We start from the raw sequence: 20,105 nt of genomic DNA, 5'->3' as shown, positions 1-20,105 counted from the left end.
ATTTAATCATCTAATAGCTGCTGCTGCTCTACAGATTCCAGCTCAGTTGTTTTGGGGGTTTTTTTTGTTTGTTTTTTCTCTAGCCCCCCTCGCCCCCCCACCACTCCTGAGCAATCATTGCTGTTAGTTTTGGTGCCTGATATACTATTTAGTCTCTGTATTGTCATGGGGCGGTGTCAGGCAGGAAGGGGCGGTGTCTGGCAGGAACAGACAAGGGGTGTGATTCTGTGCTCTGACTCTGGCTGCCCCTAATTGGTTAGTTTTGGTGCCTGGTATACTATTTTACCTGAATTATCATAAACAACAACAAAAAATTCTTATTGATTTTTTTATTTATTTATTTTTTCCATTGTTTTTACTTATCATTTGTGAATATCACCGTTCATGAGGCAATCCGAACTTCTTCTATAGGTTAAACTGGTGTGTGTGTGTGTGTGTGTGTGTGTGTGTGTGTGTGTGTGTGTGTGTGTGTGTGTTTGTGTGCGCGCATGCTTGTATGTATTGAATTAGCGGTATAATGTATTGCATATGTATGTATTATATATATGGGTGGATGGGGGTTTGTGTATATATTTATGTCCCATCTCCAGGCATATCGACTCTCTCACAGGGGTCTTTTTCAAGTGCACTTCCTGGTTACAATAAAGAAGTCTCTCTCCATTTTTGCATAATGTTGGCAGAATCATTCATATGTATGTATGTGTATGTATAGTGTATCTGTATAATATTACGTATACTAAAGTGTGTATATATTTGTGTAGTATTTTGATGCAATCACTGTTGTGAAGTAGTGTGTATTTTCTATGCTATGTTAAGGATTTGTTCCTCAGAGGGCATCAGTGGTAATGCTTATGTACTGGAAAATTGGATTGTTCTATTAATAGTGCGGTGTGGTTATGACGACCGTGCCTGACGTGGCTGTTTTTGCTCTTTTTAAAGGTTATGCCTTCCTGCTCTTTCAAGAGGAAAGTTCCGTGCAGGCTCTGATAGACGCTTGTTTAGAGGAAGACGGCAAGCTTTACCTGTGTGTGTCCAGCCCCACCATCAAGGACAAACCTGTAAGGAACTTGTATTTCAGCTACTTCAAGAAAATAGACACTTCTCTTCCACCGAGTCTAGGGTCTGACCATGCTGCCTATGAAAAGTCCTGCTTTCAGTTTCTAAACGCTATTGCATGAACATGGTTACAGTTTACATTGGCAACAAGTCACCTTGTCCTGTAGGCACTTTGTTTGCAATGGTATTCCATAACTGGGAGTCCACATGTGATATATGGAAATCAGACCTCATGTGATCAGAGTGATAGATATAAGTAAATGTTCAAAGTAAATAAATGGCTTTACTGCTTTGGACAGTCTTTACTTATTAAAAGGGTTAAAAAGTGTCCACATGCAGGTGCAACCCAGGAATCAGATGTGATGTGTGAGGTTTTCCAGGCCCCCCACCATGTTTGATACCTATGACCTTACGACAGAATAAGTCATCAGTATCTGATCTGCAGGGGTCCAATACCCGGACACCGCACTGATCAGCTGATCTACCGTAAACTATAGAGGTATACATAGAACCAAAGTCGTCTCTGCTCCTATTCTAGTAATGGGTGCAGAGATGTAGTCCGTCCACTGTATTGTGGTGATGCTAGGTTAGGCAGTTCTGCTGCTTTATGTACTAGATGGTGCCCATTCAGTGATTTGCATTGTATAGTGAAGGACTAGCCCATTCTTTCACATCAAAAGCCACTCTTTACTTTGGCTAAGTAAAGTAAATTAAGCTGATGTAGAGCATTGGTTTTCTGGTGGTGATTTGGCCCAGATGAATGGGCTGGCCTGAGCCACAGACTCTACGGCAAGATTGAGTAGGCTGCTTATTGGTTTTTGTGTCCTGCTGTGATCTCTACCTCCCATTGAATACAATGGTAGGCAGAATTAGGACACAATTTTACTCTGATGTTTGGGGGGGAATCTGCCTCAAAATTAGCAGCATATGTGAATGGCCCATGCCTACTTCAAACCATTCCCTCTTTACCAGTTTTGCTTTCTACCCTGGCTGCCCTCTGCACACTTCATTGCAGACAGTTTACCCATAGTGACGGTGTATTGGTCAAGTGATGTAGCATCTCTATAGATGATATATCATCACAAGAAGTCTATATCTAAGCACCCAAATGGCTGCATGGTTGTTGCTGCACACAGTCTAGGATATTGCTTGTTGGAGATCTGTGTGAGGCTTACTAATGCTAACTTCACAATTACAAAATATGATGTACTTGTTCCATGTAGGTCCAGATTAGACCCTGGAATCTGAGCGATAGTGACTTTGTAATGGATGGCTCTCAACCGTTGGATCCAAGAAAAACCATATTTGTTGGAGGTGTGCCACGACCCTTGCGAGCTGGTAAGCTGGTCCTGTGACCTGTATTAATTTCCAATATACTGACTGCCTGATAACCGATTTTCTTTCTGGAATATCTTTTGCAACTTTAGAGCTTTTTAGGGGCTCAGTCCCCAGTTCCTCTACGGTGGTCCTGGTAAAATACAATTACTGGATCATCTTCAGATACTTGTCATATCTTGACATTCTTGGGGCTGAAGGCCTGGACCGCCAGGTGCACTAGAAAAGCTACCCAAATATACCTCTCTGCTTCCTTCAACTTGTAAGTCTTGGACCATGTTATGCAAGATTTTTTTTTTAACCTGTCATCCAGGTAGATGGCAATGCCCTTGAAGTCCTCCCTGGATACTAAACTACGTTGTCAGTAAAAAAAAAAAATCTATTACCATTCTGTTCAACATATCTTATCACAACTTAAAGGTGATATTCACTTTTATGAAATTGATGGCCTATCCTTAAGTTTGGTCCATACGGATAAACAAAGAACAGCACCGAGCTGCACATAGTGAAGTACCGTATAGTAAGGAGGTCAATAAGACAAAAAAGTTGCTCACCTTGGAAGGTTGTAAACACAACCGTTTTTCACAGTTTATAGACCACTTATGAAGGGGAGGTCTTTTGCCCCTAGGGGAGAGCCAGCGGGATCCACGTCACTCTAGGTGTAGGTAATGGCAAGGATGGACCGGACAAAAAAGAGGATCTCTGCGCTCAATCCGTCGTCTTTTAAAATTTCACTTTATTTTGGAAATATAAACACAACGCGTTTCGGGCTAGCTGCCCTTTTTCAAGTGTATGAACTAAATAAAAATAAGAACAATAGCCCCCCCAAAAAAAGGGGGAGGGGGAAGTAACAGCAATAAGCAATCCAATAGAGACCAATAAAATATACATAAGTAAAAAGCATTCAAATGTTTTTTTTTGACAAAAAAGTGTATTACACAACATGTTGTCACTATAGCATGAAACTAGCAAACCATTACTCATAGAGAGAATACCCTCCATATGTGTCCTGAGTCAATAAGCATGGTAACAGACCAGTTGTTCATGACAATTTAAAGTTATTACAGTGAGGAACCAACAGGCTATTTCTCATTGAAAGAATTCACTCCACATATGTCCCACATCCTAACAAACTACTTAGTTCGCGTATAAGGTGGTGATACAGATACATCAAATCCCCCAGGCTAAAATCAGCCATATAAAGAGACTAATGTTCGGAAATAAAATCATACCATATTTTGATTATATTTTTGATATGCATGATTTTATTTCCGAACATTAGTCTCTTTATATGGCTGATTTTAGCCTGGGGGATTTGATGTATCTGTATCACCACCTTATACGCGAACTAAGTAGTTTGTTAGGATGTGGGACATATGTGGAGTGAATTCTTTCAATGAGAAATAGCCTGTTGGTTCCTCACTGTAATAACTTTAAATTGTCATGAACAAACAGTCTCACTGCTTTTATTGGAGGTGTAGCATACTGCTGTTATTGGGGTAGGTCCAGACTACACAGCCAGATTTCGCTTATTGGAGAGGTCCAGTTTAATGGCTGCTATTGGGGTAGGTCCATACTACACGGCCAATCTTCATTTATTTGATGCACTTCCAAATATAGATCCAGCCTGCCGTTTATAGGGCGCCAGACTACTCGGACAGACTGCAGTTATATGCTAGGCTATACATTGAGACTACTGTTACATTGGGAGTGCAGGACTAGATAGCCCAGCTGCTGTTACAGGTGGAGCTTTGGACTATCTAGACTGCTTTCGTAAGGGGTATATTCAGACTGTGCATCCAGACTGCTGTTATAGGGGGTGCTGCAGACTATATACAGCCAGAGTACTCTACCCAACTGCTCGCTGCTCCTCATCCTTAACCTGTTTCTCCACCATCACTGACGAAAACTCTCCTCCCTAATCTCAAAATCCCATCTAACCTCCTGCGTGCTTGACCCTATCCAGTCATATCTCATCCCCAAACTCAGTCATCACTCCAGCCCTAACCCATCTCTTCAACCTATCCCTGACCAATGGTCCTTCCTTTTCGCCTTCAAACACGCCACTGTCACACCTATACTTAAGAAACCACCCCTCAACCTGTCCTCTTCAGCCAAGTATCGTCCCATCTCACTGCTCCCGTACGCCTCAAAACTTCTTAAGCAACACGGCCACTCAGAACTCTCCTCCTGTCTCTCGTCCAACCTGCTCTTTGACAGACTTCAGTCAGACTTGAGACCCCGTCACTCCACTGAAACTGCCCTAACAAAAGTCACTAATGACCTGCCAAGCGCCATTATTCTGTCCTCCTCCTCCTTGACCTCTCCTCTGCCTTTGACACAGTCAACTTGTTAGAAACTCTCTCATCTTTTGGTATCTCAGACCTAGCCCTTTCCTGGATCTCCTTATACCTCACCGACCACACATTCAGCGTCTCCCACTTGCACACCACCTCCTCACCATGCCCTCTTTTTGTAGGTTTCCCCCAAGGCTCCATCCTAGGACTCCTCCTTTTCTCCATCTACACCCTTGGCCTGGGCCAACTCATAGAATCTCATGGTTTTCAATACCATTGCTATGCTGATGACACCCAAATAAACCTCTCTGGACCAGACATTACCTCCCTGCTGGCCAAAGTTCCTGATTGTTTAGCAACTGTAGCCTCCTTTCTCTCCTCCCGCTTTCTCAAACTCAACATGGAGAAAACGGAGTTCATAATCTTTGCCCTGTCCCGTACGGCCCCTATACTTGACCCATTTATCAAACATAGCTGAACCACACTTACCCCTGTCCCATGTGTCCAATGCCTTGGGATAACCCTGGACCCCGACCTATCATTCAAGTCGCACGTTCAAAGCCTCAACACTAACTGCAGCCTCCTCAAACATCCATTGAGTCTGCTCCTTCCTCACTACAGAAACTGCTAGGACGCTAGTCCATGCCCTCATAATCTCCTGCTTAGATTACTCCAACACCCTTCTCCTTGGACTCCCAGCAAACTCCCTCGCCCCCCTCCAGTCCACCTTAAACTTTGCTGCTCGCTTAATTCACCTCGCCACCCCCCGTTCTTCATCGGCTGCTCCCCTCTGCCAATCCCTTCACTGGCTGCCCGTTGCCCAGCGAATTGAGTTCAAGCTACTAACGTTAACATTCAAAGCCATCCACAACCTGTCCCCTCCATATATCTCAGACCTAATCTCCCGCTACCTGCCCACACATAACCTCAGATCCTCCAAAAACCTCCTACTCCGCTCTGCTCTCATCCGCTCCTCACACAACAGTCTCCAAGATTTCTCTCGTGCATCCCCCATACTCTGGAACTCCTTACCAAGAAACATAAGACTGACCCCCACAATCACAGGCTTCAAGAAGGCCCTGAAGACTCCCCTATTCAGGAAGGCCTACAACCCCCAATAACACTATCACCACATTGCCATCTGAACAGTCTCTCCTCTCACCTTCTTTCTCTATCCCTCTTCCCCCATAGATTGTAAGCCCTCGCAGCAGGGCCCTCTACCCCACTGTGCCAGTGGGTCATTGTTAGTATTATATCTGTTTGTTTATTTTGTGTACTTTATGTGAACCCTCAAATGTAAAGCACCATGGAATTAATGGTGCCATATAAATAAACAATAATAATAATGTTATAGGGTGTGCTGCAGACTATACATCCAGACTGCTGTCATAGGGGGTGCTGCAGACTATATACACTGTGGTGTACGGGGAATCAGAAGCTCTGGTTTTCTTTTGCAAATCAGTCTTTATTGTAGCACACAGGGTTATGTGTACAGTTTTATGCTGCTCTGAATGTCAAACAAAGGAAAATAAAAGTCCTACGCCTCTCCGGCAGCTAACTAAACAGTTCAGTCCCTTACTAACCAGGGGTCTGCCTATCGCTGGCCTCCTAACAAACAAAATGTGCAAGTGAACTTGGGGTACACATACCCAGCTCTTAGCAGCTTCCTCTGTAGCAGATTTTTCTCACACTGGTCGTTTCAGTCTCTCTCCTACTAAACAGCAAACTTGTGCCACTTACATTCCCCTGCTGGTTTGTTCTCAAGCTTAGAGTGGACTGCCCTTTAGGACTGGCTGAACTCCTACTCCAGTCCAAGACCTAAAAACTAAATGCCTGAGCATACAGCAACAACCTTGGGGAAATATAGTGATTCTCCCAGACTATACCTTTCTCCACCTTACATACTCCCCCCTCCTTTGTTCGAGCCTGTGGGGTCAGACAACAGCAGCTACCTCTGCACTGCCGCAGTATGTTCGGAATAATGCATCCAAATTTCCCTGGAGTCTGTTGGCTCTGTGCTCTATCGTAAATTCGTATTCTTGCACAGTCAAAAAACAATGGGTGACTCTGGCATTTCTTTCTTTATTGCGAGCCATCCAAGTGAGAGGGGAATGCTCAGTAACCAACATGAAGTGTCGTCCCATGAGATAGTACCGTAAGACTTCAATTTGATTGCCAGGCACTCTCGTACAACTATACTATAGTTCTTCTCGGCGGTCTTAAGTTTTCCACTTAAATAGATCACCGGATGTTCTTCTCCGCGGACCTTCTCCTTTTTGAAATCCAGATTGATCAGTATTGACAACATAGAGCAACCTTTAGCTCCTGGAAGGCCTTTTCAGCTTCAGCGGTCCAGACAACGGAGCCAGATTTGCTTCCCTTTACCAGGTCCGTCAGTGGGTTAGCAATACTGGCAAAATTCGGAATAAACAGTCGGTAGTATCAGACGAGTCCAAGAGAGACTCTCACCTGTTTCTTAGTGAAAGGCTGGGGCCACTTCTGGATTGCTTCTACTTTACTGAGTTGTGGCTTTATCACACCTCTGCCAATCACGTATCCCAGGTAAGGGACTTCTTCGAGTCCAAGGGCACATTTCTTCGGGCCCGCTGTTAGTCCTGCGGGAGTCTAGGACGGCTTGTACCTTTTGTGAGGTGACTCTCTCAATCTTCACTAAAAATCACGATGTCGTCCAGATAGACAGATGCATGTTTCAAGTGGGATTTTAGGACAATGTGCATGAAGCACTGGAAAGTTGCTGGGGCTCTGTGCAACTCGAACGGCATGTCTCGGTACTGGAATAAGCCCTTTGGGGTAATGAATGCTGTCTTCTCCTTGACTGTCTGAGTCAAGGGTATTTGCCAATATCCCTTCATTAGATCAATGGTTGACGCCTAACGAGCCCGTCCTAACTTCTCGATTAATTCATCCACGCGTGGCATTGGATATGCGTCAAACTTGGATACCTCATTTAGGCGTCAAAAGTCATTGCAAAACTGGAGGGTCCCATCCGGATTAGAGACTAACACAATAGGGCTCGCCCACTCACTCTTTGATTCCTCGAAGGTACAAGGTACAACCTTACTTGTAGACAGAGCAGCTTTTTAAGGACGGGCAGTGGACGATTTTGCAACAGGTTTTCTGTTGCCTGGTACCTCTCCACAAGGCTTACTAGCTGATTAGGACTATATACATCCAGACTGCTGTTATAGGGGGTTCTGCAGACTATATACACCCAGAGTGCTGTGATAGGGGATGCTGCGGACTATATACAGTCCTATGAAAAAGTTTGGGCACCCCTATTAATCTTAATCATTTTTAGTTCTAAATATTTTGGTGTTTGCAGCAGCCATTTCAGTTTGATATATCTAATAACTGATGGTCACAGTAATATTTCAGGATTGAAATTACGTTTATTGTACTAACAGAAAATGTGCAATATGCAGTAAACCAAAATTTGACCGTTGCAAAAGTATAGGCACCTCAACAGAAAAGTGACATTAATATTTCATAGATCCTCCTTTTGCAAAGATAACAGCCTCTAGTCGCTTCCTGTAGCTTTTAATCAGTTCCTGGATCCTGGATGAAGGTATTTTGGACCATTCCTCTTTACAAAACAATTCAAGTTCAGTTAAGTTTGATGGTCGCCGAGCATGGACAGCCCGCTCTCAAATCATCCCACAGATGTTCAATGATATTCAGGTCTGGGGACTGGGATGGCCATTCTAGAACATTGTAATTGTTCCTCTGCCTGAGTCGATTTGGAGCGGTGTTTTGGATCATTGTCTTGCTGAAATATCCATCCCTGGCGTAACTTCAACTTCATCACTGATTCTTGAACATTATTCTCAAGAATCTGCTGATACTCAGTGGAATCCATGCGACCCTCAACTTTAACAAGATTCCCGATCCCGGCATTGGCCACACAGCCCCAAAGCATGATGGAACCTCCACCAAATTTTACAGTGGGTAGCAAGTGTTTTTCTTGGAATGCTGGTTTTTTTGGATGCCATGCATAACGCCTTTTTGTATGACCAAACAACTCAATCTTTGTTTCATCAATCCACAGGACCTTCTTCCAAAATGAAGCTGGCTTGTCCAAATGTGCTTTTGCATACCTCTAACGACTCTGTTTGTGGCGTGCTTGCAGAAACAGTTTCTTTCTCATCACTCTCTTATACAGCTTCTCCTTGTGCAAAGTGGGCTGTATTGTTGACCGATGCACAGTGACACCATCTGCAGCAAGATGATGCTGCAGCTCTTTGGAGGTGGTCTGTGGATTGTCCTTGACTGTTCTCACCATTCGCCTTCACTGCCTTTCTGATATTTTTCTTGGCCTGCCACTTCTGGGCTTAACAAGAACTGTCGCTGTGGTCTTCCATTTCCTTACTATGTTCCTCACAGTGGAAACTGACAGGTTAAATCTCTGAGACAACTTTTTGTATCCTTCCCCTGAACAACTATGTTGAACAATCTTTGTTTTCAGATCATTTGAGAGCGGGCTGTCCATGCTCGGCGACCATCAAACTTAACTGAACTTGAATTGTTTCGTAAAGAGGAATGGTCCAAAATACCTTCATCCAGGATCCAGGAACTGATTAAAAGCTACAGGAAGCGACTAGAGGCAAAAGGAGGATCTACTAAATATTAATGTCACTTTTCTGTTGAGGTGCCCATACTTTTGCACCGGTCAAATTTTGGTTTAATGCATATTGCACATTTTCTGTTAGTACAATAAACCTCATTTCAACCCTGAAATATTACTGTGTCCATCAGTTATTAGATATATCAAACTGAAATGGCTGCTGCAAACACCAAAATATTTAGAACTAAAAATGATTAAGATTAATAGGGGTGCCCAAACTTTTTCATAGGACTGTACATCCAGACTGGGTGTATATAGTCTGCAGCACTCGCTATAAAAGCAGAGTGCTATTATAGGGGTGCTGCAGACTATATACATCCAGACTGCTGTCATAGGAGGTGCTTCAGACTATATACATCCATAGTGCAGTTATGGGGGTGCTGCAAACTATGCAGCCAGACTGATGTTATAGGGATCTCTCTACAGCAAAAGACTTTATGCATTTTAGCAGATAAAAACTTGTTTAACCACTTTGGCCGACACTCTACCTGTATGGCCAAACACAACCTCTCCAAGCTCCGCTATGTACAGCAGATTTTAGCATATTAGGTATTATAGGCCTCTGGGGTATAATAAAGACTTGTGTTTTTTCCGCAGCTAAATCTAAAAATCAACAAAACAGGGTTTTTGCTATAAAACTGCTTTCATATCCTGCCTCATTTAACATTGGCAGCCGGCGTGAATTGTTTTCTGTCATTATTGATGTAGCAATAAAAATCCAGAATTTGGAAGAGGCAAGTGGCAAACTTCCTTGTTTACATGAGCATTGAACGGAGCGAGGAATCAATGAATTTTTACAGATTTGTAAATCCTATAGTGGATGCTGGGTATTATAGTTTTAGCTGGAAATGAATGGGTGAACGGTCACTAAAACACATATATAGCCTTTAATAGATGGGAAGTAATAAATACAATATTTTCTATATTTTTGTGAGCATTATGATACTAAGTGAATGGATCAATGATTTAAAGAGAGAGAAAAAATTGTGTACCGACAAATACCGTCAAAACACGGCCAAGGCTCATAGGCTATTTGCTAGAGAATCCGTTACGAATATTCACGGTCAGCACTTTTGTTTAACTTTTGTATTTTGGGAATTTGTGCAAAAATTTCTATGAAGGAAAAAAAAAAAAGCCGCATATTAATAACAGTGGAATACTAGCACCTGTCCTTCAGAGGGCGCTATTGTTTGTTTTCTTGTCCTATAATTGTTTTCTTGTATTTTTCTCTCTAGTTGAACTGGCTATGATCATGGATCGTCTGTACGGCGGCGTGTGCTATGCTGGCATTGATACCGATCCTGAATTGAAGTACCCTAAAGGTGCCGGGCGGGTGGCATTTTCAAATCAACAGAGCTACATAGCCGCCATCAGTGCCCGCTTTGTTCAGCTGCAGCACAATGATATTGACAAGCGGGTAAGAATGATTGACTTTCTTTTAGCTTTAAATATCTGATAGTGGAGGGGTGACTGAAGTCATTGGGAGCCGAGCTGCAGTACCAGGGATTGGCCACTATACCATGGACGGAGCCTATTGGTTATGGCTCTGTGCACTGTATAGTACTCAGTCCTGAAGGGCCTGTGAACAGCTGATCTGCATGGGGCCCAGTTGTCAGCCCTCCACTGATCAGATATTTATGGTCTATCCTAAGCCTAGGCTGTAAATAATTATATTAGAAAATAAAAACCATTTTGGAAATACCCTATGATAACCGTATATATGGGTTATGTGAATGTGTTGGGAATTTATTCACATTTCTGCAGGTCCTTAACCCCTTCCCGACAATGGCATATTTCGATTTGTTTTTCATTTTTGACTTACTTCCTTCCAAACCCCATAACTTTTTTTATTTTTCCACTCTGAGCCATATGAGGTCTTAATCTTTACGAGACAAATTGTTCTTCATGATGCTACCATTAATTGTTCTGTATAATGTAGCTGGAAAAAAAATTCAGAATGGGGTGAATTTTCAGAAAAAAATGCATTTGTATGATTTTCTTATGGACTTCGGTTTTACGACGTTCATTGTGCAGCCAAAATGACATGTCCCCTGTATTCTATGTTTTGTTACTATTCAGGGGATACCTTTTAGATGTCTTCTCTGCGCCGCCACTCGGTAGAAATCCGGGTTTTCTTCGGTATACAAATGAGTTCTTTCACAGCACTAGGGGTGGTCCCCAGTGCTCAAATTGCACTGGGTGTGTCCCCAATGCTGCGAGAGAACTCTCCAGCACCGCCTCCATCTTCTTCTGGGACGGCCTCTCCCTGTGTCATCCGTCCTGGGTTTCAATCTTCTAGGTATGCACAGTCGGCTGTGCCATCAGGCCTCAGGCAGAGCTGACTGCGCATGCGCCACAGCCACAAGAAAATGGCCGCTTACACCAGTTTACCGTGTAATTGGCCACAAGAAAATGGCCGCTTACATAGCTTACTGTGTAAGTGACCATTTTCTTGTGACCGTGGCACATACAGTCTGCTCTGCCTGAGGCCCGATGGCAGAGCCGACTGCGCATACGTAGAAGATTGAAACCCAGGACGGAAGAAGACACAGGGGAAAGGCCATTCCAGAAGAAGATGGAGGCGGTGCTGGAGATTTCTCTCGCAGCCTAGGGCCCGCCCCCCGTGCTGCAAGAGAACTCATTTGCATACCGAAGAAAACACTGATTTCTACCGAATGGCAGCGTGGAGAAGAATAGCCTTTCTTAAGGCTATTCCTGTTTTAGTAAAAAAAAAAAGGGTATCCAATAATAGGATCCCTTTAACAAAAATCCAAAATGGTTTTATACTTCCATGTTCGGGGATGCATAGGGTCTTTTTATGCAGGGTGGAGTGTACTTTTTAGTTATAGAATTTTGGAGTATTGCTTTTGCTTTGATCACTTTTTATTCAAATTTTTTATCAGAGGCAAAACGGTGGAAAAAAAACCGGCAGTTTGGCACTTTTGATTTTGACTGATGTGCTGGAGGGGTTAATGCCCCCGATTGGTGCGGGCAATATAAAACAGTGGACACCCAGCGGCTATGTCAGCCAACCGGCTTCTGGGCGGCCATCATAGTTAAACACGCGGGCGGATGTCGGGAAGGGGTTAAAACTAACTTTTAACTTGCTATCTGCAGGACAGGGGATAAGTTTCTGCTCGCTGGGGGCCCCATCATTGGGTCCACTAGTGATCAGGAAAACAGGGGACTGAAAAATTCCCCTAAGAACTCCCTGTGAATTGAGCTCCAGTGCGCTCACGCGATAACCGTATATATGGGTTATGTGAATGTGTTGGGGATTTATTCACATTTCTGCAGTTCCTTAACCCTTTCCCGACACTTTCACTACTATGGGGCTGTGGACTTAGGGCAACCCCAAACAAGTGAATAGAGTGCCAGTCGTGCAAGCGCACTTCCTGTGGATAGGGGATAAGTGTCCATAACTGGACAACCCCTTTAACAACTCTCTGGTATACTGCCACGTATGATTTGAAAACCTTTGTCATGATTGTGACGACACATCACGGCCCACTTCTGTGGAAGGAATGATTCAGACGAGGGCAGAACTGATGGAACTAAGTCACTGAAAGAGAATCTGTAAGGTCTTAATATCATGGGGCTCCCTGAGCTCCTCCATTCCTGCTGTTAGGAATAGAGATTGCAGAGGCTGAAATTGCCCTTTGACCCATTTGTCCTGCCATTACATAATGAACCTCTCATATATATGGCACAAGGTAGGTGGGAGCATCTAACTTAAAGGGGATATATTATCCTTTTTAAAAGCACATGGTAAAATCACATTTTATTTATTTATTTTTTTAATTTTCATTGTCGGTTTTTCATTCTATTTTCTGTGCATGATTATGAGGTCAGCCATCTTGCCTGAGCTTCACGGCTGTGTAAACAGCATTTCATGATATGCTTTACAGCATAGTCATGATCGTAGGCAGTAGTAGTCTGGAGCTGACTGAGGTCTGTAGGAGAGTTTTCTAGGCATGCTCTGTGTGGGGAGGGGGAGGAGATAAGCTGTGACCGTATCTAAGGGTAAGTGGTGTCCTTTATAGAGGTGTTAACATCTATTGTAATAATGACTATGATATAAATGAGGTAAAATCTACAAGAAAAAAAACTGAATTGGCAAGTGTCAGTCTATTAGTCTTAATGGCTTGAGTGAAAATTGCTGGATATGGTACACATTATAGATATGGCATGGAAAATTAAAAAAAAAAAAAAAAGAAAAGAAAAAAGGAAGAATTCTTTAAAAATAGACATGTAAAACCTTGATTTCAAAAATAGGTTATCTTCTGGTGAGACCTTCCCTTTAAAGGCACTTTAATATAAGGTATATCTAAAGCTTCCTGGGGAGATGACCTCTTATGGCCTCGCTTCTAGGAGCGTGTGGCGGTGTTATTCTATTCAGCAGAACATCTTCTTTTCCATCTGCCAGTTACTTGAAAATCGCTTGTGCAGAAATGAATGTTATTTTTCCTACAGCTCCTCCATTCCAAGTCTTAAGCTCGCACATTTTATTGTGGTTGCTAATCTGCCTAAAATATCAACCGCAGCAGCACACGCCTCAGAATTAAGAGCCTGTATTGAGGAGTCGCGCGGCTCGCTTGCCGTTTCCTTTCCCAAAAGAACTGGAGCGCTCGACTGCCAGATCATTAGCTCCGATACTGCCAACATCGCTCACTTCAAGTCCAGCCAAGCGCATCCCGGCCCCTTTTAACCCCCGTGCTTCAAGGCTGACTGTTTGGTCACAGGCTGTCGATCAATCTGCCCATCACCCCTTTATAGTTATTGGAAAATAAATAGTAAAGTGGGGTCTGTTGTCCTTCTGGTCACCAATGAAAAATCTCGCCTTCACTTCTGTCTTAGTAAATATGTCTATTTCCCAGGAAACCACAATTCTACAGAATCTTTCCTTAGAACTATAGGTTCAGCTCCTCTGTTATTCTTCCTAGAGTGTGCTTCCTGCTGTGGGGGAGTGTCCCTACATAGTCTACACCCCCCTTCAATATAGGAAATGACTAATAAATTTGTAGGAGGTGTAACAGAGGAATGGCAGAATGTAGAGTTCTAGGGAAAGATTTTTCAGAATTCTTATTTCATAAGAAATACATGTATTTACTAAAGCAGACGTGGTGACAAGTCCTCCAAGTCCAACATTTTGTTCTGATCCATTTTGTAATATATCTTTAAATTTAGCCAAGCTTTTGTTTTATCTTATACAGCGCTCCAAATCCTCTGCAAAGGAATAATAGTTTAAATATGACATTTTAACTGCCCACTCGCTCCACTAGAGGGAGCCTAGGGAACTTATTAGGATATCTCATCGATTAAAGGGATCCTATCATTTGATACCCTATTTTTCTGGCTGACACGTAGGAATAGCCTTAAAAAAAGGCTATTCTTCTCCTACCTTCAGATGACTTCTCCGTGCCACCGTTCGGTAGAAATCTTGGTTTTCTTCAGTATGCAAATGAGTTCTATCGCAGCACTGGGGGTGTCCCCAATGCTGCAAAAGAACTCTCCAGTGACGCCTCCGTCTTCTTCTGGAACGGCCTCTCCATGTGTCTTCTTCCGTTCTGGGTTTCAATCTTCTAGGCATGTGCAGTTGGCTCTGCCATCGGGCCTCGGGCAGAGCCAACTGCGCATATCCTGTGGCCACAAGAAAATGGCCGCTTACACCATCTGCTCTGCCTGAGGCCCGATGGCAAAGCCGACTGTGTATGCCTAGAAGACTGAAACCCAAGATGGAAGAAGACACAGGGAGAGGGCGTTCCAGAAGAAGATGGAGGCGGCGCTGGAAAGTTCTCTCTCAGCAATGGGGACTCCTCCAGTGCTGTTTAATGGGATTCTACCATTAAACTACTTTTTTTTTTTTTTTTTTTCTCTTATGAACACGTCGGAATAGCCTTAAGAAAGGCTATTCGTCTCCTACCTTTTAGACGTGGTCTCCGCCGCGCCGTTCCGTAGAAATACCGGTTTTAACCGGTATGCAAATGAGCTCTCCGCAGCAATGAGGGCGGGCCCCAGCGCTGAAAGGCCGATGAGCGCATCCCCATTGCTGGCCGAGAGCTCTTTCCTGCGCCGCCTCCTTCTTCTGCAGCAACTCCGCCTCTTCTGGCTTCTCTTGCTCTTGTAGTTCTATACATGAGCATAGAGAGGCCACCCCAAAATGGCTGCCGGCCGGCTCCTGTATTGAACTGCAAGAGCGGCTACCCAAAAATGGCCGGCGGCATGGTCTGAGTAGCAGAAGTGGCTGTCGGTAGCGCCATGTCAAACCACTGATTTGTAGGGGGGTGGAGGTTCAGTTGTCAGACCCCCAAAGATTGTCAATTAATGACCTATTCTAAGGATAGGTTGTTAATTAATAAGTCCCAGTCACTTTCATGAACTCCTACCTGGTAAACTCCACCTAGTGGTGGCTGCAGATTCATGCAGGGGATTTGGAGCTTTGTATCAGGAAAACAAATACATCATATTAAAGGACAGACCTTCTAAAGTCTATGCTACTTGGATTTTTTTTTACCATCTTTTTTTCAATTTTATAGAAATCTATGGGAAATTGTCAAGAACACTATATAAAACTGTTGCGACCGAGTTTTGAAACTCTGTTCACACTGATGTAATGACTGTCTTAGCAAAGCCAGTTGTCAGTGGATCCTATTAACTAATAATGGGGCGCGTCAGATTTCCGGTGTAATAACGGCAGGCTTATACTATTCTTACCATCAAGATTTCCGGGACCCCGATGGATCGGAGGATCGTAATTCGTGTTACTGGACTTATAAGGAATTGGGACCTGTTTAGTCTCTACAGGTAGCGAGAATTTTTGTAGTCGCTCGGTGATACTTTCCCCAAATGGCCTTTACTCTTTCTATATTCTTTTTTTTATTACTTCGCTCCATGCTCTGTAATTCCCATCTCTCATTTTCCAGGTGGAAGTGAAGCCATATGTGTTGGACGATCAGATGTGCGATGAATGCCAGGGCACACGTTGCGGTGGGAAGTTCGCGCCCTTCTTCTGCGCCAACGTCACCTGTCTGCAGTATTATTGCGAGTACTGCTGGGCCAGCATCCATTCCCGCGCTGGCCGGGAGTTCCACAAACCACTGGTGAAGGAGGGAGGCGATCGGCCACGTCACGTTCCCTTTCGCTGGAGCTGAGCGTTGTACATGTCACCGGTAGGAGGTCGAGGGTCATGGAAACCATTGATGTCCCTTCCTCCTCAGATCTAAGAATAAAATCGCTCTTTATGTTTTTTGTTTTATAAATGTTATTTACAGCCACCTTACTGAACTTAGTGTCCAGTATCATGCAAACCTGCAGAGTGTAACTGTTCTCAATTTTGCACTTTGATTTATATATCTCTATATATAGAAAGAAAAAAAAAACAAGAAAAACATCTGTTTGGTACCTTACTTTCCTTCACAGACATGTTGTCAGTAGAGACATCTCATGTACCGGTACAAGTTCCTCTCCCTTCCAGATTGTCGTGGGTGCGGTGAAGAATTTCTCATATAAACTGGAGCATGCACTTAAGTATCTGATTCACAATTTATATCCTCCTCACCCATAGAAGACGTCTTACCAAAGGTCTCATAAGTCATATGTGGAAAATGTAGCAAAAGCAACAACAACAACAAAAAAATACTGCAACATCAGTCTTATGCCATAACCTTGTGCAATTCAGTATAAGAAACCAGATGAACTTACATCGTCCTTAGCTTGGTATTTAAGAACCATGTCTTTTGTAATAAGCTTATGTTAGAGAAATGATATCTTCTATACCGTGAATCAGATTTATATTTTTTTTTTTCCCCCTTTTTTATGTGTTTGGTTTTTTTGTTTTGTTTTTTTACTGAACAGGCTGGGTTTGGAAGGTAGACCTTTTTAGTGTTATGTAAATGTATGCTGCAATAGCTTTTGCTGCTATTAAAATGGTATTGATAATACCAGAATACTCTATTCAGGCTAGGGTATCTGTGATTAAAAATTAAATAAAAATATTAAAACAACAAAAACTTCTATAAATAATGTATAATTACAATGAAGTTAAGAGCTGCTGGAAAGTGATATAAAGAACTTCCGAGGAAGGTCGACTATTTTTTTTCAATTTTATTTCATTTTTTTTTCAATTTTTTTTCGATGCATGTTTGATAATTCAGATTACTGCATGCTATACTATAGCACATCATATAGAACCTGATCACGACACAGAAACAACCGTAGCATCTACTTAGTAGACAAGTAATGCTAAATAAGGTATAGGTATCAAAATCATGACTGGAGGAAGGCACGTCTGTTTATCTAGTATGCATCTAAATAAATGGGGTCAGTTAATTACAGATATATTTTTTTTTTTTTTTAACTACCAATGTAGGATATGAGTAACTGAGAAAAAAAAATTGGTAGTCATTAAAAAAAAAAAAAAGCGGTGCTCTGTTATATTGTGCAATTTATTTTATGTAGTAAAGTGATTTGTCATGTACTGTGATCAGATGTAACTTAAAGCCTCTGTGTATATCTGACAGCTTGTTAGTTATTTCTTAGTTACACCCCCTTTTTTTATATCTGTCGTGTTTTTTTTTTTTATTTATTTTTTTTTTTTTTAAATCTTTTTTTTTTTTCTGTGAATATATATATATTTTTTTTAAATACCTGTTATAGCCCAGGTTTTACACACTAATCATTACAATTCTTCAGACACTACCAAAAAAAAAAAGTTTTATTATCTGTGGAGCTTACACGCTAGGCACAAGTGATGCTAAAAGAAATGTCCACCTTGAAAATATATAATAAGGGTAACGTTCGTTTTTTGTTTTTTTTTTCTTCTGACAACGTTATCTTAGACGTATCCTGTGAAGCTTGAAGATTTGAGTCCTGCTAAGGGCATTTTACTTAGCACATGGCTGGTATGTTCTGCAGATAGTAGTAAAGTATTCAATCCCTTCCCTCCTTTGCCGAATTCCAAGACTTCACACTTCTAGTTATCTGCAAAAGATGGCATGTCTATGCACAGAGAGCATTATCTTCTATTGTGACCCGGATAGGATTTTTCTGCATTTTATTAAATCCTTTACGGGTTTAAAATTATTTATTGTTTTTTCCCATATATTTGTTTATATGTTCAGTTGCGAATGTTAGATGAGGAAAAAAAAAATTATTTTTTTATATATATATATTTTTTTCTTTTTTGCTTTTTGATTGTTATATTCTAATAAATATGCTGGGCTTGCATAATAATGCGCCCCCTATAATTCATATTTACATATCCTTTTAAAGCTAATGGAAGCTATGGTAACTTTGTTTAAAAAAAAATTATTAAAAAAGGCTATTTTGTCTCTATTTTTTTTGTCATCTGTAAAATGTATTTTGTTATGCACTACTCTTTGTATCTGGGCAATTTTTCACAGTCCGCTTCTAATTTTTTTTTTTTTTTTTTTAATTTTTTTTTTTTTAAGAGAATCTTTTGACATGATCTTTTGCAATACCTCAAATTTTGAATATAGGAAAGAAATATTTTCTAAGTAAGTTTATTCAGAAATATATATTAATTTAATTTTTTTTTAGAGAAATGATTTAATATTGCTATTTTTCAGTTGTTTTCATGCTTATTTGCTTTTTTTTGTGTGTGTGTCAAGAGTTTGAAGATTTTGAGCTTTGTAACTTTATACGATAACCTAAGTAAATAAAGAAAAAAAAAAAATCTACCTAATAATGTTGTGAAAAATTCAGAACCCTTTGATATCATGATAAATAGACACGGAGTATGACTGCCTTCACAACCACTTTCTTCAGTGCTTCTACAAGGAAATCTAAGGCAACTTTGTACATAGTCTTGATTTTTTTTTTTATTTAAAAAAATAAATAAAAATCTGTTATGACTACAGCTCCTATGTCGACCGTTGTGTCTCCACGGTGACAGACTACAAACAAGCCCTGTGTTGTAGTCTGATCTTGCGTTCGTACTAACTTTTTTTCTGTTCCCTACTTCTTGTTAAATTACTGCAAAGTAGAGGACAAATGGTGCATGGCTACAAATTCAGACTTCACAGGGTTTGTTTATAGTGTCTAATCTCGGAGACTCTTCCGCACGGGAGCTGTAAACGCAAAACGGTAGGATATTTTATATCAAGGCTATGTGTAAAGTTGGTTCTTTTTCCATTTTAGATGCCTGTGGCTGCACAGATGGACATGTTCTCTAACAATTGAATTCCTGATGCGCACAGCTTTGTCTATAACATGTTATATTAATGCTCAAAGATCAGTTGGAAAATTGGAAAAATAACCTAGTTTCCCTTAATTTGTATGTTTGTAATCAAGTATTGATTATGCGTGACTGACCAGAATTGTGAAAGATTTCTTCTATTTGTATTTTTTTTAAAGATGAATTTTTTTAGTTTGTTAAATTATGATGTTTTTTTTAATTTTTCTTTTTGGTTTATTTTTTTACTTCTCTCCCCTAATTTGTAAATCTGTTTGCCCCGGTGGATTTCAGTAGTTCACATTAATGTATTTGCTGTAAGAGGAATCCGCATTTAGTTTCTTGCATGACCCTCTTACAACTAAGTGGTTTAGCAGGGTCCTTTAGTCAAATGAAAGAAATTTAAAAACCACAAAAAAAAAAAAAAAAAAAAATTACATATTTTTTAAACGTGTTTTGAATTGCAACTTGACTAAATTGTGGGATGTATCAGTTGGGTTTGGTTGCCTTTCCTCGGTGTTAGACTTGAATTAGTCACTATTTTGAAGGCAGACTTAATCTTATTTGTTGTTATGTGCAATAC

General features: G+C 41.4%; 1 protein-coding gene across 2 annotated transcripts in view; it reads left to right on the top strand.

Annotated features, from left to right (window-relative positions):
• CPEB3 (cytoplasmic polyadenylation element binding protein 3) overlaps window positions 1–17,333 on the top strand; it is a 91,807-nt gene extending 74,474 nt beyond the window's left edge. For both annotated transcript variants that reach the window (XM_075258755.1, XM_075258756.1), the window contains 4 exons: window positions 940–1,058; window positions 2,280–2,394; window positions 10,566–10,747; window positions 16,254–17,333. In XM_075258755.1, coding sequence (XP_075114856.1) covers window positions 940–1,058; window positions 2,280–2,394; window positions 10,566–10,747; window positions 16,254–16,481 — 644 coding nt within the window. In that variant the 3' untranslated portion in view covers window positions 16,482–17,333. The remainder of the gene's footprint in view (window positions 1–939; window positions 1,059–2,279; window positions 2,395–10,565; window positions 10,748–16,253) is intronic.
• The last annotated feature ends 2,772 nt before the right edge of the window (window positions 17,334–20,105 follow it).

The sequence above is a fragment of the Leptodactylus fuscus genome, chromosome 10, assembly GCF_031893055.1.
Source record: "Leptodactylus fuscus isolate aLepFus1 chromosome 10, aLepFus1.hap2, whole genome shotgun sequence".
NCBI classification, from domain to species: Eukaryota; Metazoa; Chordata; class Amphibia; order Anura; family Leptodactylidae; genus Leptodactylus; species Leptodactylus fuscus.
This window is presented reverse-complemented; position numbering and strand designations above follow the sequence as displayed.